This window comes from Rattus norvegicus, chromosome 14 (genome assembly GCF_036323735.1).
Source record: "Rattus norvegicus strain BN/NHsdMcwi chromosome 14, GRCr8, whole genome shotgun sequence".
Lineage (NCBI taxonomy): Eukaryota > Metazoa > Chordata > Mammalia > Rodentia > Muridae > Rattus > Rattus norvegicus.
The window spans coordinates 36,676-49,266 of NC_086032.1; the positions used below are offsets into that span (position 1 = coordinate 36,676).

At 42.4% G+C, this 12,591-nt stretch overlaps 1 protein-coding gene across 7 annotated transcripts in view; it reads left to right on the forward strand.

Moving 5' to 3' along the window:
- The first annotated feature begins 480 nt into the window (after positions 1 to 480).
- Tmprss9l1 (transmembrane serine protease 9 like 1) overlaps positions 481 to 12,591 on the forward strand; it is a 44,826-nt gene continuing 32,715 nt past the window's right edge. For 5 of the 7 annotated variants that reach the window (XM_063273799.1, XM_063273798.1, XM_063273800.1 and 2 more), the window contains exons 1-4: positions 481 to 681; positions 980 to 1,172; positions 6,417 to 6,676; positions 12,237 to 12,373. In XM_063273799.1, coding sequence (XP_063129869.1) covers positions 624 to 681; positions 980 to 1,172; positions 6,417 to 6,676; positions 12,237 to 12,373 — 648 coding nt within the window. In that variant the 5' untranslated portion in view covers positions 481 to 623. Of the gene's footprint in view, positions 682 to 979; positions 1,173 to 6,416; positions 8,574 to 12,236; positions 12,374 to 12,591 lie in introns of those variants that run through there. The other 2 variants (XM_063273805.1, XM_063273804.1) reach the window with 2 other exon arrangements.

The window sequence follows — 12,591 nt, forward strand, 5'->3', positions numbered from 1 at the left end:
TACTCGAAGCTGACAGGAGCCTGGGGTATCGCTATTCCCTGAGAGGCTCTACCCCCACTTAGCCAATACACATGTGGATTCTCTCAGCCAATCTTTGGACTGAGCATGTGAACCCCAATGGTTAGGGAAAGGACTAAATGGGCTGAAGGTTTTTCGACCCCGTATCTCCCAGGGACTGAATCACCAAAGAGCACACAAGGGGGATCCATGGCTTCTGCTGCATATGTAGCCGCGGATAGACCTATCTCACAGCAATGGGAGGTAAGGGAGGCCTGATGACCCAGGATAGGGGGATGCTAGAGGAGTGAGGGGGAGAGTGGGGGAGTGGGGGAGAGGGTGGAGCACTCTCATAGAGGCAAAGGGGAGTGGGGAAGGGGGATGAGATGGGGGAGAGGTAACTGGGAAGGGTGGGCATCACATGACTCATACGAAAAGGTGACCTGTCTCTTTAAGAATCCAGAGCTTCTCACGTACACCACCTCACCACCGTTCTCTTGGATTCGTCATAAACCAAGACTGGCGTCTATGTCACAGACGAGTCCAGCATTCGACTTCCCGTTCTTTAAATCCCTCACTCAGTGTCTCAGCCGGCGGTCCCTCGGGTTCGAACTCCTGAAGTGAGAATGAGCGGCGTCCATTTCCTCTGCCAATTCTCAGCGCTGTTTATTCACTGCCTTGGCCGTAAGCTGTGTAGACTTCCGGTTTCTTTAAACCTTTCTGCGCGAATGTGCATTGACTCAGCGTCTCATTTTCGCTTTCATCCACTGTTTAAGTCCCTTCCGGTGTTTGAATCCCTCCGTTACCGTTTACGGTGGATCATTCTTTTCTGTGATTGGTTGAGGTTGACCCTAAACTTATCCCATATTTGGTCACGTGGATGATCTCACGTCACTGTTTCTAACATTTTCATTTCGTGTGACGTCACTAACCTCCGATGAGTAATGTTTCCCGCTGTGCCCTCCTTTCCCGTCCTATACAGCATTGAACACTCAGAAGCCATGGCGACCTTTCACCCCATTGCCAACATGGCGGAGACCGTTCACTCTCCTGCAATCGGACTCATGGCCGACGTTCGACAACATCCCTTGGGTCGCAGCCATTGATGACACCTGCCAGGGAATTATCCTTAATCCATGGTGGATCCTGTCCGCAGTCACATGTCTGACTCGACTGTGAGTATGGCCAATGCCACGAGAAAAATCAATAATCGATACCGTTCGGTCTGGGTTTGTCATTATTATTTATTATTATCATCATCATCATCATGTTTGCTTTCATCATCATCATCATCATTATTATTATTATTATTACATTTGCCATTGTTATTATTATCAGGTTTGCCTCCATTATTATTATTATTATTATTATTATTACGTTTGCCTCCATCATTATTATTATCAACAGTTTTGCCTTCGCCATTATTATTAATAGTAGTAGTAGTATTGTTATTACATTTGCCTTCGTCATTATCATTATTATCATCAGGTTTGCCTCTATTATTATTATTATTATTATTATTATTATTATTATTATTACATTTCCCTTCGTCATTGTTTGCTGTCAGCTCACTGTGTTTTTCTCTAAAACTCACATGAAAAATATTCAGATTCTCAAAATTCAAGCATTGCCTGTGAGCTGACGTCACCCGGGATCGGTGACAATGGCGTCGCAGTTTAGACTTTAGCGATTTATTTACATTTATGTCAACGTCTCGTGCATTGGGGCCCTGGGTCACACACAACCCCGACACAGGGGATGCAGAGCAGAGGCAGAAGCCACTGCATGCAGCTGCGAGCTGTATAACCCTTCTGTAGACGTGAACGTGCTTTACCTCAGTTTCCATTTTCATGAGATACCCTAAGATCGTTATTCCCACGGCACCAGGAACAACTGAGGCAAAGCTAAACAAAGAAATACAACCAAACAAAGGCTTCCTCTCAAAATAGTCACACAACAAATCACCCCTCTTCCTATTCTCAAAATAAACTCGCCATTAGCAGGAGAGCGCGAGAGCCACTTCCACAGTAGCAGGGCACAGCAGAACAGTTTAAGGTCAAGCGAGGGAAACATTTCCTTCTCAAGGCATTGCAGCCCCTGCTTGCGCCTGTCACCTGTCCTTCCTTGACCCCGCCTGGGAGCCACTTCTATGTGTCTCCACAATTTCCTCCTTTTTCTTTTGTTTTAAAAGAAACACTTTCCATAACATAGCTCAATGCCCTCCTAGGGGTTCAATCATGCAAAAGTAAAGCAACAGAATACATAATGCACACAACATTATGGCAAAACTAACTCCTCCCAAGCTATGGAAAATACCTTGAAGCCAAGCTTTGGGATCTAATCCTGTCAACTGCTCAGCCAATAACTTAGCTATTTCCTCAGGTGTAGAATCCTCAGGCTGTTTACCAAAAGACGTTGGAACATCATATTTCAAGGCAATTACTTTTGTAGCACTATCGTTACCTTCTAAATAGGCTTGAATTAACTTCCAATCATGTTCTGCATCATTATACATATATTCAGTAACACAAAAAGTAGAATTCCAGTCATCTCTTAAATCCACATATTTTTCAATAGATAGCATCTTTCAAACCAACCATTCTACTGTTTGTTTTAAAACGCCTACTTGATGTTGAAGTCTAGTATCAATTTTAGTTTGCTCGATCCATAACTCACGTGCATGTTTATGCCAGTCCTCAACGAAATACTTTGTCTGAATCGAGGTTTTTAATGCTATGCTGGAAACTGCTGCCAAAGTAGCAACAGTAAAGGCCTAAAATAGTAGCTACGATGACTCTAATAATTTTTTCACTTCTCTTCAGCAGATTATTAAAAAACTCAATAATCACATGATTAAGAGGATCTTGAGACCAATGACTTCCCAAATTAACAGGCATCCATACACATAATTTTTGCTGAATAATCATAATAGAATCTTGATTCATAATAAACTGAATAGAGGAATTAATACATGGATACAAATGACAGTTAATACAAGCAAATCAATCAGTAAAATTAAATCTATGAAAAACAAACATGGCTTAGGAATACAAGCAGTAACCTTTTCTTTCTTAAATGTGGTAAAATTATACTGAGAGGCAGATTAAGCAGTCCCAGCAAAGTTTCCATTAGCAAGCACACCTTCTTTTAGTGCAGCGGCCGTCTTCCACAAATGAGTTTGAAACCCAGTAGGATCTTCCACAGAGGCCGGTTGATTATCAGCAGTGTCACCATCTCCCCAGCAAGGATCCATTAAGGCCTTCATTCTCCTCTCCTCTCATCCTGGTGACATTAAACATATCACAAGTGGTAACAGTCCATTCTGAACATGTATTAATAAATTGGCCATAAAACCCCAATTTATCCATTTATCCTGAATAATTTTTCCAAACGTGCCAAGGCAATTTTTCCAAATGAATGGGTGAAAATTTAAGCCTATATAAGTAAATTGAGCACAAACAGGATATACTGGCTCCCTAACAATGTAATGTTATTCCAGTTTTGGTTTATAGCCCAAGCTGTCAATCGCTGCAAATGAGTCCTGGAGCCTGTAACTTTTACTCCTGGTAATAGCCAATTTTGAAAGCCCATTTGGAGGCACGGTCTCTGTCCTAAACACAAAGGCATCTTTGACCCAGCATAAGTAAAATTATACAAAGCCCCTTTATGCTTATTCAAATAAGTCAAATTATTCCAAGGAGATGATAAAATGCTTGCAGTGGTGTATAAAACCACATCTATTTCCCCTGAGTAGCAGGCTCAAATAATGGTGGATTAGGAATAGAAGACCAATAACTCACATTGACCTCAGCAGACCATACCATGAGTAAAGCACACATTGCTAAAAACAAATGCTTTGCAGTAAAGGATTTTCCCGTACGAGACAACACATTTTTTGTCCTTCAGAGGTTAATCGCTTCACCTGACCTCACGTAGGTAATGGTGTTGCCACTGCACGTATCCTTCTCCATTGTCGTTTATCAACCTTAAGAGAAGCCATGGCCTCAGTAACAGAGGACACCTTCTTCATCTCTGAGGATCTCCATCAGGAGAAAATGTAGCTGGTTTAATTGGATTCCTGCCAGGGTAGGGTGTGGTTCTCATCAGTCCATGCTTGGATCCATCTCCTGGGTACCCAGAATTGTCTCCCATCCTGTAACAAAACAAAACCCTATCCCCTACCTAAATACAGTAATGTCCCTTCCTGCCATTCAGCATCTCGGACAGTTTTTATCCATACTGGCTGTCCCATGCCTTCAGGGGGAAGTTCAATAAAGTGTCTGTCTGCTCTGATAAAACTTCACCTTGTCGTAAATTAAGAAAATTAATAACAAATAATGCTTGTGTCAATATAGTTCTGCGATTAGTCTGCAAACTCCGTTCAGGCTGTGTAATGTCATCTCTTTTCCTCCTTTTTAATTTTATAATTTGTTGTTTCAGGGTATGGTGAACTCTTTCAACAAAAGCTTGTCCTTGTGGATTGTATTCTGTACCAGTAATATGTACAATATGATATCGTTGACAAAATTGTTTAAATGTATAAGAAATATATGCTGGTCCGTTATCAGTTTTCATTTTAGAGGGCAGTCCCATAACAGCAAAAGTTTCCAATAGATGTTGTATAACATAAGCAGTGCGTTCTCCAGGCGATGGCGTGGCCCATACAAATTATGAAAAAGCATCTGTGCTTACATGTTTATATGAAAGGCGACCAAACTCAGAAATATGGGTTGCATCCATTTTCCACAATTCATTAGGTTGCCTTCCTCTGGGATTAGTGCCAGACGGAATACATCTTCTATGTAAAGGCTTACGAATAGGACAATTAGCAAAACTTCATTTGGCTTGAGAATAGGGAAGTTTATATTTAATATTTAATTGGCATGATTATGACTATGTCCTTCTTCTGGGGTAGCAAATGCCACTAATTGATCTACCATATGATTGTCGAATGTTAAAGGTCCTGGCAATTTTGAATGTGATCTAATATGTGTAATAAATATTCTAGAGTTTTGTAATAACAATAGTCCTTTAATATGCGAAAATAATGTATTTTATATAGGCTTAGATGTAGAAACAACAGTAATCATAACATTGTATACTACTCCTACAACATAAGCAGAATCAGCTCTAATATTTACATCATGAGTAAAATCCTGCAATACATTAATTACTGCTAATAATTCATTTTGTTGTACTGACCCAAAAGAAGATTCCTGTACCCAAAATTTATCTTTGGTACAATAAGCACTCTTTGTCTTACAGCCATCAGTAAACACAGTAACAGTAGATGGTAATGGGTCAACAGAAATTAGTGTATTATCACAGATTTCTGATTTCTAAAGCAACCCCACAATTTACTATGGGGAAAATGAAATTCACTATTTCTAGTATAGGAAATCATGGTTAATTGAGAAACTTCAGACACCTGCGTTAAATATTCAACTTTATCTTTACTCAATGGGAAAATAATAGCAGCACAATCACATCCCGACAGTGTAACAGCTCTTTGTCTGCCTTGTTGAATAATTAATAATTAAAGAAATTTGTTCCTCATAAGTTGTTAATGTTTTGCTAACTGTATGTTTAGTATACATCCATTCTACAGGCAACTCATCTTGAGCTAAAATGCCGGTATAATATTCAAGTCTTTGAAATATATAATTTAATAACTCTATCTGGATCAATACGTGCCAAAAATGCATCTTTCCATTTTCAGAAAAGATATCCTTGCATGGCTTCATATAAGCACTAATGTCTCCCATTCCCTTTGTGGGTAAAGATGCTGTCTTGCCGTCCTCATTAGCATCCGCACAGCAGGCATTTTCAGCAGTCGTCCTCCCGCGTCCTCTCCGACCACTGTTCTGTCCAATGTTAATTTTAGTGTAGATAAAAACTCTATATATGGTTCATGTAAAGTTACCGCCTTTTTCAACCGCCCAATGTCATCCTTTATGATAAGTCGGTTGGGCCGCACCGTGACCCGTGCAGTCCTAATTATGGAAAAGAGAGAAAGCAGGTGATTCGTCATCGTCGCCCGAGTCTGTGGTTAACGTGTCGTCCTCAGGAAAGGATGCAGGAAAAGCTGCTTCAAGGAGCGGTGAAACTTTAACTTTCGCTGCCGTCCTGATGAAGACGCAGCTTCCCGTTCTCAGCTCGCCGTCGCCCTGGCTTCATTCGCGGCCTTGGGCACAGCGACCATCACAGCCCGAGCGGACCGGAAACCGTGGACCTCGCTGCCCCGACTCAGCCTCTTCTGCCTTAGCCTTCGCGTTGACCCCGACGTCAGGATCTATGCAGCCCTTGGGGGACCCAGGATGATTCTCTCCTCTGAATGAGCTCCCCGCCACGTTAACTAATAGGTGGGAAGAGACGCTTCCAATCAGGTCATTTTATTTCCCATCTTCCTCTCCCTTTAGGAAACATTTCACCTCTGACCTCCCAAAAGCAATACACGAAGACGGAGTTTCTGGTGGGGATGAAATCTGCCTCCACCCTGGAATTAACCCCGGACGAGGAAAATACAAAGGTCACGACGTCATCGTTCATGGCATCGTCATCAGTCGCCTGCGGGTCCCAGTGAGGGGCAAGGAAATCTCACTTCCTCCATCATACATCATCGTCAGGAAAACCTGTTTGAACCGGCTGTGCAGTCATTGCGGAGTCTATCAATCCCAAAGTAAGCCGATGCCATCATCCTCCTAGATCATCACTCCTTTGGGTCACGAGTTTCAATGCTGTCACTCCCCTGCACCACAGGGTTCAATTGGTTGCTATTTTAGGGGTGAAATTAGTGGTAAAGAAAACACAACTCACAGGCACCGCATTGGAGCGATGGGAAGATGGATACGAGGACAGACGGATGCGAGAACGGACGAATGCAAGGACGGACAGACAGGTGTGAGGAGAGACAGATGTGAGGACAGATTTCTGTTGTCTCCGGCATCGGTGACGTTGTTCTCTGTTTACTTTGATGTCAGCGGGCGGGGCTTCGCCTCTCCCGGGTCTGCGGGTGCAGCATGAAGTGACGTTGGACTCTGTGAAAGGCTGTTTTTAGCATTAGTGAGGCAGCCCTGTCACTTTCTCCCTCCGTTTGTTTATGTTGCGGATGACGTGGGATGACGCGAATGATGTGGGATGACATCAGAGGCAAGGTTTTTTTTACGCTGAGTCACACCCGCGTCCTCCACACAACGCAATCATGGTGGACAGCGCCGTCAGTCATGGCGGACTGTGTTTGTCTGTATTCCTGCATTCCATCACAAGGATTCCATTCAGGATTTTCCATCAGGGGTCGAAATGGAAATAGTTGTGAAATTGTGATTCGTTGTTGAGTCTCAGGGTGGCTCAGTGACCAGGGCGATGATGACGCCATAGAATGCGGCTGTAATGATGACACCATAGGATGTGGCAGCACTGACGGTGCTGTGAATGTGGCCCATGACGATGACGCCATAGGATACGGCCCACGCTCTGGTTTATTTTGTGGATATTTGAGGAGTGCGGGTGTCTGCTTGTCCCTGAAATCCCGGTGGATTCCATACTGATGCTGTCTCTGATGGGTTTTATTGTTTTGTTTTATTGTTGTTGTTGTGAGAGTCACAGTTCTGTTTCCTGTCGACTTTGTTTACCCAACTTCAGCATTAAGAAAATTCCCACAGTGCTCACATTTCCCAGCTCTTCCGAACATGGGCTCTCACCACCGGGCTATCTTTCCACTCCATCAGTGCCTGTCACGAGGCCCCACGTTTCATCTCTGACGTTGTTAACGTGAGACTTTGTGACTTCCGGTCGGGTTAGCTACGGGAGAACCAGGTCTTCTCTTTCTCTTTGAATTGCTTGTTTATAATTCATTGATTTCACTCCTAGGGGTGATTATTTCCTGCTGTCTCCTCCTGTTGGGTGCATTTGCTTTCCTTTGTCCTAGAGCCTTTGGGTGCACTGTGAGGTCAACAGCATGCCATCATGTGTGCTGTGCAGTCACTGGCATGACGTCAGGTGTGTAGTGATGTCGCTGATATGAGGTCACCGGTCGTTAGACGTCACGCATTTCTTTATGAGAGAAGCTCTGGTTGCTATAAACCATCTTTTCTTTCAGCACCGCCTCCCTTGTGTCCCGCGGGGTTCCTTGTCAGGAGCATCTCGGCGCCTGCGTCTGCGGGAATGGAGTCTGGTGTGGCACAGCTGCTCAGTGTGTGCTGTGCCTTCGGTTCCGTTCAGTTCTCGAAGGCTTTAATTTCTTTATTCCACTTGGACCAGGTTGTTGTTACCAAGGGTGGCTTAGCCCAGCGTTCGCGGCTTCCGGTCGCTTAGCAACGCACGTTCGTGACTACCGGTTGCTCAGCCCCACGCGCTCGCAGGCTTCCGGTTCATGACGTTGTCCGAGTCTAGCTTCAGACCACGTCACACGCAAAGGTTGTGGATCCGATCACTCGCGAGGGTCGTTCTGATGTCTCTGTTTCTGTTGAGAATTCCTTTGTGGCCTCTGATCAGTTTTCCAGAAGGTTCCACGAGGGGCTGAGAAAAGCGTGCCTGTTCCGTGGGTTTGGTGAAAATTTCGACAGGTGACTTCTCAGGTCCGTGTGAGCCATGACCTGTCAGTTCCGTCGTTAATTCATTATTAATTAATTAAATTAATTATTTACTAATTTATTATTAATCTCTTTGATTATTTGCTTATTTATTATTAATTGCTGTGATTAACTCATTATTTGCTTATCATCAATTTATTAATTATTAACTTCTGTGATTAATTATTCATTTATCATTACTTTATTGTCAATTTCTGTGATTATTTATTTATTTATTTATTAATTTATAATTTTCTATCCACCCTCTCTGTGAAGTGGTTTCCTGTGTGTGACGATGACGGGGTCAGTTTGCTCCTCTGTTCTCTGAGCCCGCGTCTCTATTGGGGGATTTAATTGATATTGAGAGATAATAGCGACGAATGATTGTTAGTTCCTGTTATTTAAGTGGTGTGTGTGTGTGTGTGTGTGTGTGTGTATGTGTGTGTGTGTGCATGTGTGAGTAGAAGTGTGTGCGTGTCTGTGTGAGTGGGAGTGAGTGGGTGTGTCTGTGCGCGTGTGTGTCTGTGAGAGTGTGCGTGTGTGAGTGTGCATGTGTGTCTGAGTGTGTGTGTCTGTGTGTGTGAGTGCGTGTGCGAGTGTGTGTGTGAGTATGTGTCCGTGTGTGCATGTGCACGTGTGTGTCTGTGTGTGTGAGTGTGTGTGCACATGTGCACGTGTGTGCGTGCGTGCATGCGTGTGTGTGAGTGTGCGAGTGTGTGTGCACATGTGTGCATGTGCGTGCGTGCATGTGCGTGCGTGTGTGTGTGTGTGTGTGTGTGTGTGTGTGTGTGTTTCTCTTCCTGTGCTTTGAATGGTATGAACTTACTTATTTCTTGTGTTTTCTGAGTGTGTTTAGCCTCACGGAGTTGGGCTTTCCGACCTGTATCATCTGAGTGCAGAGAGATTGTTTACCTTTGTTTTGCTCACAGAAGATCTGGTTTTATCCGGTTACAGTGATTGACAGTTCCACTGGGTAATCGCAGTCTGTGCTGAGTCTGCCCAGGCCGCCCTGGCTTTCCGTGCCTTTGCTGAGAACTCAGGTGAAATTCCGGTCTGGTCTCGACTGGTTTTTTCCTAGGCCGTTTCCCCTTGCAGCTTTTATTTCTCACGTCACACTTTTAGCGTTTTGATTCTTTTGTGGCAGGAGGATTTTCTTTCTGCTCTGTTTGGGGTTCCATGGGCTTCTCTTCCTCGAGGTTAGGGATTTTTTTTTCCCCTATGATTTTGATGAGGATGTTTCATTGCTCTTCACGTTAGGGATCTCCTCCTCCTCTCCCTTCCCCTCCCCCTCCCACTCCCCTCCTCCTGTCCCTCCCCCTCCCCCTCCCCTCCCCCTGTCCATCCCCCTCCCCTCCCCCTTTTTAAATGGTTTTAGGTTTTGGTTTCTTCAAAGTGCCCCAAATTTTCTGAACATTTTGTGGTACAAACTTTTCAGGTTTAGGTTTTTCTTTGTCCAATGGATCCGTTTCTTCTATTTATCATATTATACCTAGGGTTCTCGCTCCCATCTATTGTATTCTGTTCATGATTTCTGCGTCTGTGACTCCTCTTCCCTTTCCTATGTTTTCTGTCTAAATGGATTCATTTACTTTATGTTTCCTTTATTATTTCTATTTCCATTTTCAGTTTTTGGACAATTTTGTTCATGTCCTTTCCCAGTTTTATTGTATTTTCCTGTATTATTTTACATTATTAATTTTCTCTAAAAATATCCTTTACCTTTTTGAATGTGTTTTACTTTATTGTAATACTTTAAGGAATTTATTAATTTCCTCTTCAAATGCTTCTATCATATTATTTACATTTTTGTTGGATATTTTATTTGTTTACGTTTGAAATGTTATATCCTTTCCCCCTCTTCCATGTCCCCCTCCACTTGCTTCTATAAAGTTGCTCCCACTCCCACCTCAACTCCATGGCCTAGTGTTGGAGTTTTTCATATATTATCCTTTGTAGGCCTGGATTTGTGTGAAGATATTGTGTAAATTTGGTTTTGTCATGGAATATCTTGGTTTCTCCATCTATGTTAATTGAGAGTTTTGCAGGATACAGTAACCTGGGCTGGCATTTGTGTTCTCTTAGGGTCTGTATGACATCTGTCCAGGATCTTCTGGCTTTCATAGTCTCTGGTGAGAAGTCTGGTGTGATTCTGATAGGTCTGCCTTTATCTGTTACTTGACTTTTTCCCTTACTGCTTTTAATATTCTTTCTTAGTTTCATGTTTTGGCATTCTGACTATTATGTGATGGGAGGAGTTTCTCTTCTGGTCCAATCTATTTGGAGTTCTGTAGGTTTCTTGTATGTTTATGGGCATCTCTTTCCTTAGATTAGGGAAGTTTTCTTCCACATTTTGTTGAAGATATTTACTGGGAGTCTTCACTCTCTTCTATACCTATTATCCTTAGGTTTGATCTTCTCATTGTGTCCTGGATGTTTTAGGTTAGGAGCTGTTATCTTTGACACTTGTGTCGATGTTTTCTATGGTATCTTCTGTCCCTGAGATTCTCTCTTCTATCTCTTGTATTCTGTTGGTGATTCTCGCATCCATGACTTCTGATGTCTTCCCTAGGTTTTCTATCTCCAAGGTGTCTCCCTCTGTGCTTTCTTTATTGTTTCTCTTTCCATTTTTATATCCTGGATGTTTTTTGTTCAATTTTGTCACCTGTTTGTTTTCCTGTAACTCTTTAAGCAGTTCGACCTGTTCTGCAATTTTTAAGGGAATTATGTATATCCTCTTAAAGTCCTCCATCATCATCATGAGATGTGAATCCGAATCCAAATCCAAATCTTGCTTTTCCAGTTTGTTGTGGTATCCGACTCTTGCTGTGCTGGGAGACCTGTGCTCTGGTGATGCCAAGTAGTCCTGGCTTCTGTGGCTTAGGTTCCTGCACTTGCCTCTTGCCATCTGGTAATCTCTGGTGTTCATTTGTCTTCCAGACTCTGACTGGAGCTCCCTCTGGGGCTGTGAGCTCAGGAGGGAGAGCACTCCTGGGAGACCAGCTCTCTCCAGGCAGGTTTAGGGCCTGGATGGCTGTGGGATAGCCTCAGCCCTGGACACAGATAGAGACCGGAAGGCACTTGTATAATTTTTATAAGATTGATGATCCTCCTCATGAAGGCAGGGATCGCTGTGGGCCAGACAGTGGGGTCATGCACAGCTCGCCAGTGATGCCTCCCAGCTATGGCGATTTAAACATTATTTTAAATCTGTTGAGAAGAGAGACTGCAGAAGTTATCTATGCCTTATAGATTTTTTCTGGCTGCCACTCATTCTCTATGGAGCCTTTAGGGTTGGGCGTCTATGTCACTCTTGTCCGGTTGTGACGGTGAGACTTTAGCTATATCTGACATTAGTAGGAGACACAGCTCTGAACTGTTTGTCCTCCTGCCTGTTACAATGTTTCTACAAATGTTCATCAGAAAAGTTTTTATAAAATCAGATAAAAGTAAGTTAATTTTCCAGTGATCAGTAATCAGTTATATAAGAACAAAAAACGAGTAAGAACTGTGCACAAAACTGTAACATAATTTTTAAATGCATTTGTAAGGCACTGTTAGAGTTCACATATAATGGTAAATAAAAAACTCATCAAAAATAAATGATATGCTCCAAAGTGGCTAAAAAGCATAGTCAACCATTTGTTTCCCCTGTCTATTATATTTCCTTAGAGTACAGTTTGTTTGAGAACAACATAAGGAAGTTGTCAATTGAATTTCTGGATATTTCATTCTGCCATCATCAACATAACAGCGTGTCTAAAAGTAATAAACTGTGCATCTGGATTCATCAAAAAGAAGATTGCTTGGTATAAATAAAAAACTATAATATTTAATTTGGTACTATAGTAAAACACATGCAAAATTCTAAAATACTTCTTACATAGAGATTATTTTATGATTGTTTTTACAAAAAGTATGAAGAGTTTACATAATATGAAGTTTAAAAATAATATTAACTTCATGATATATATATATGTATATATGTATACACACATATATACACACAAAGAAGGGGGAAAGTTCA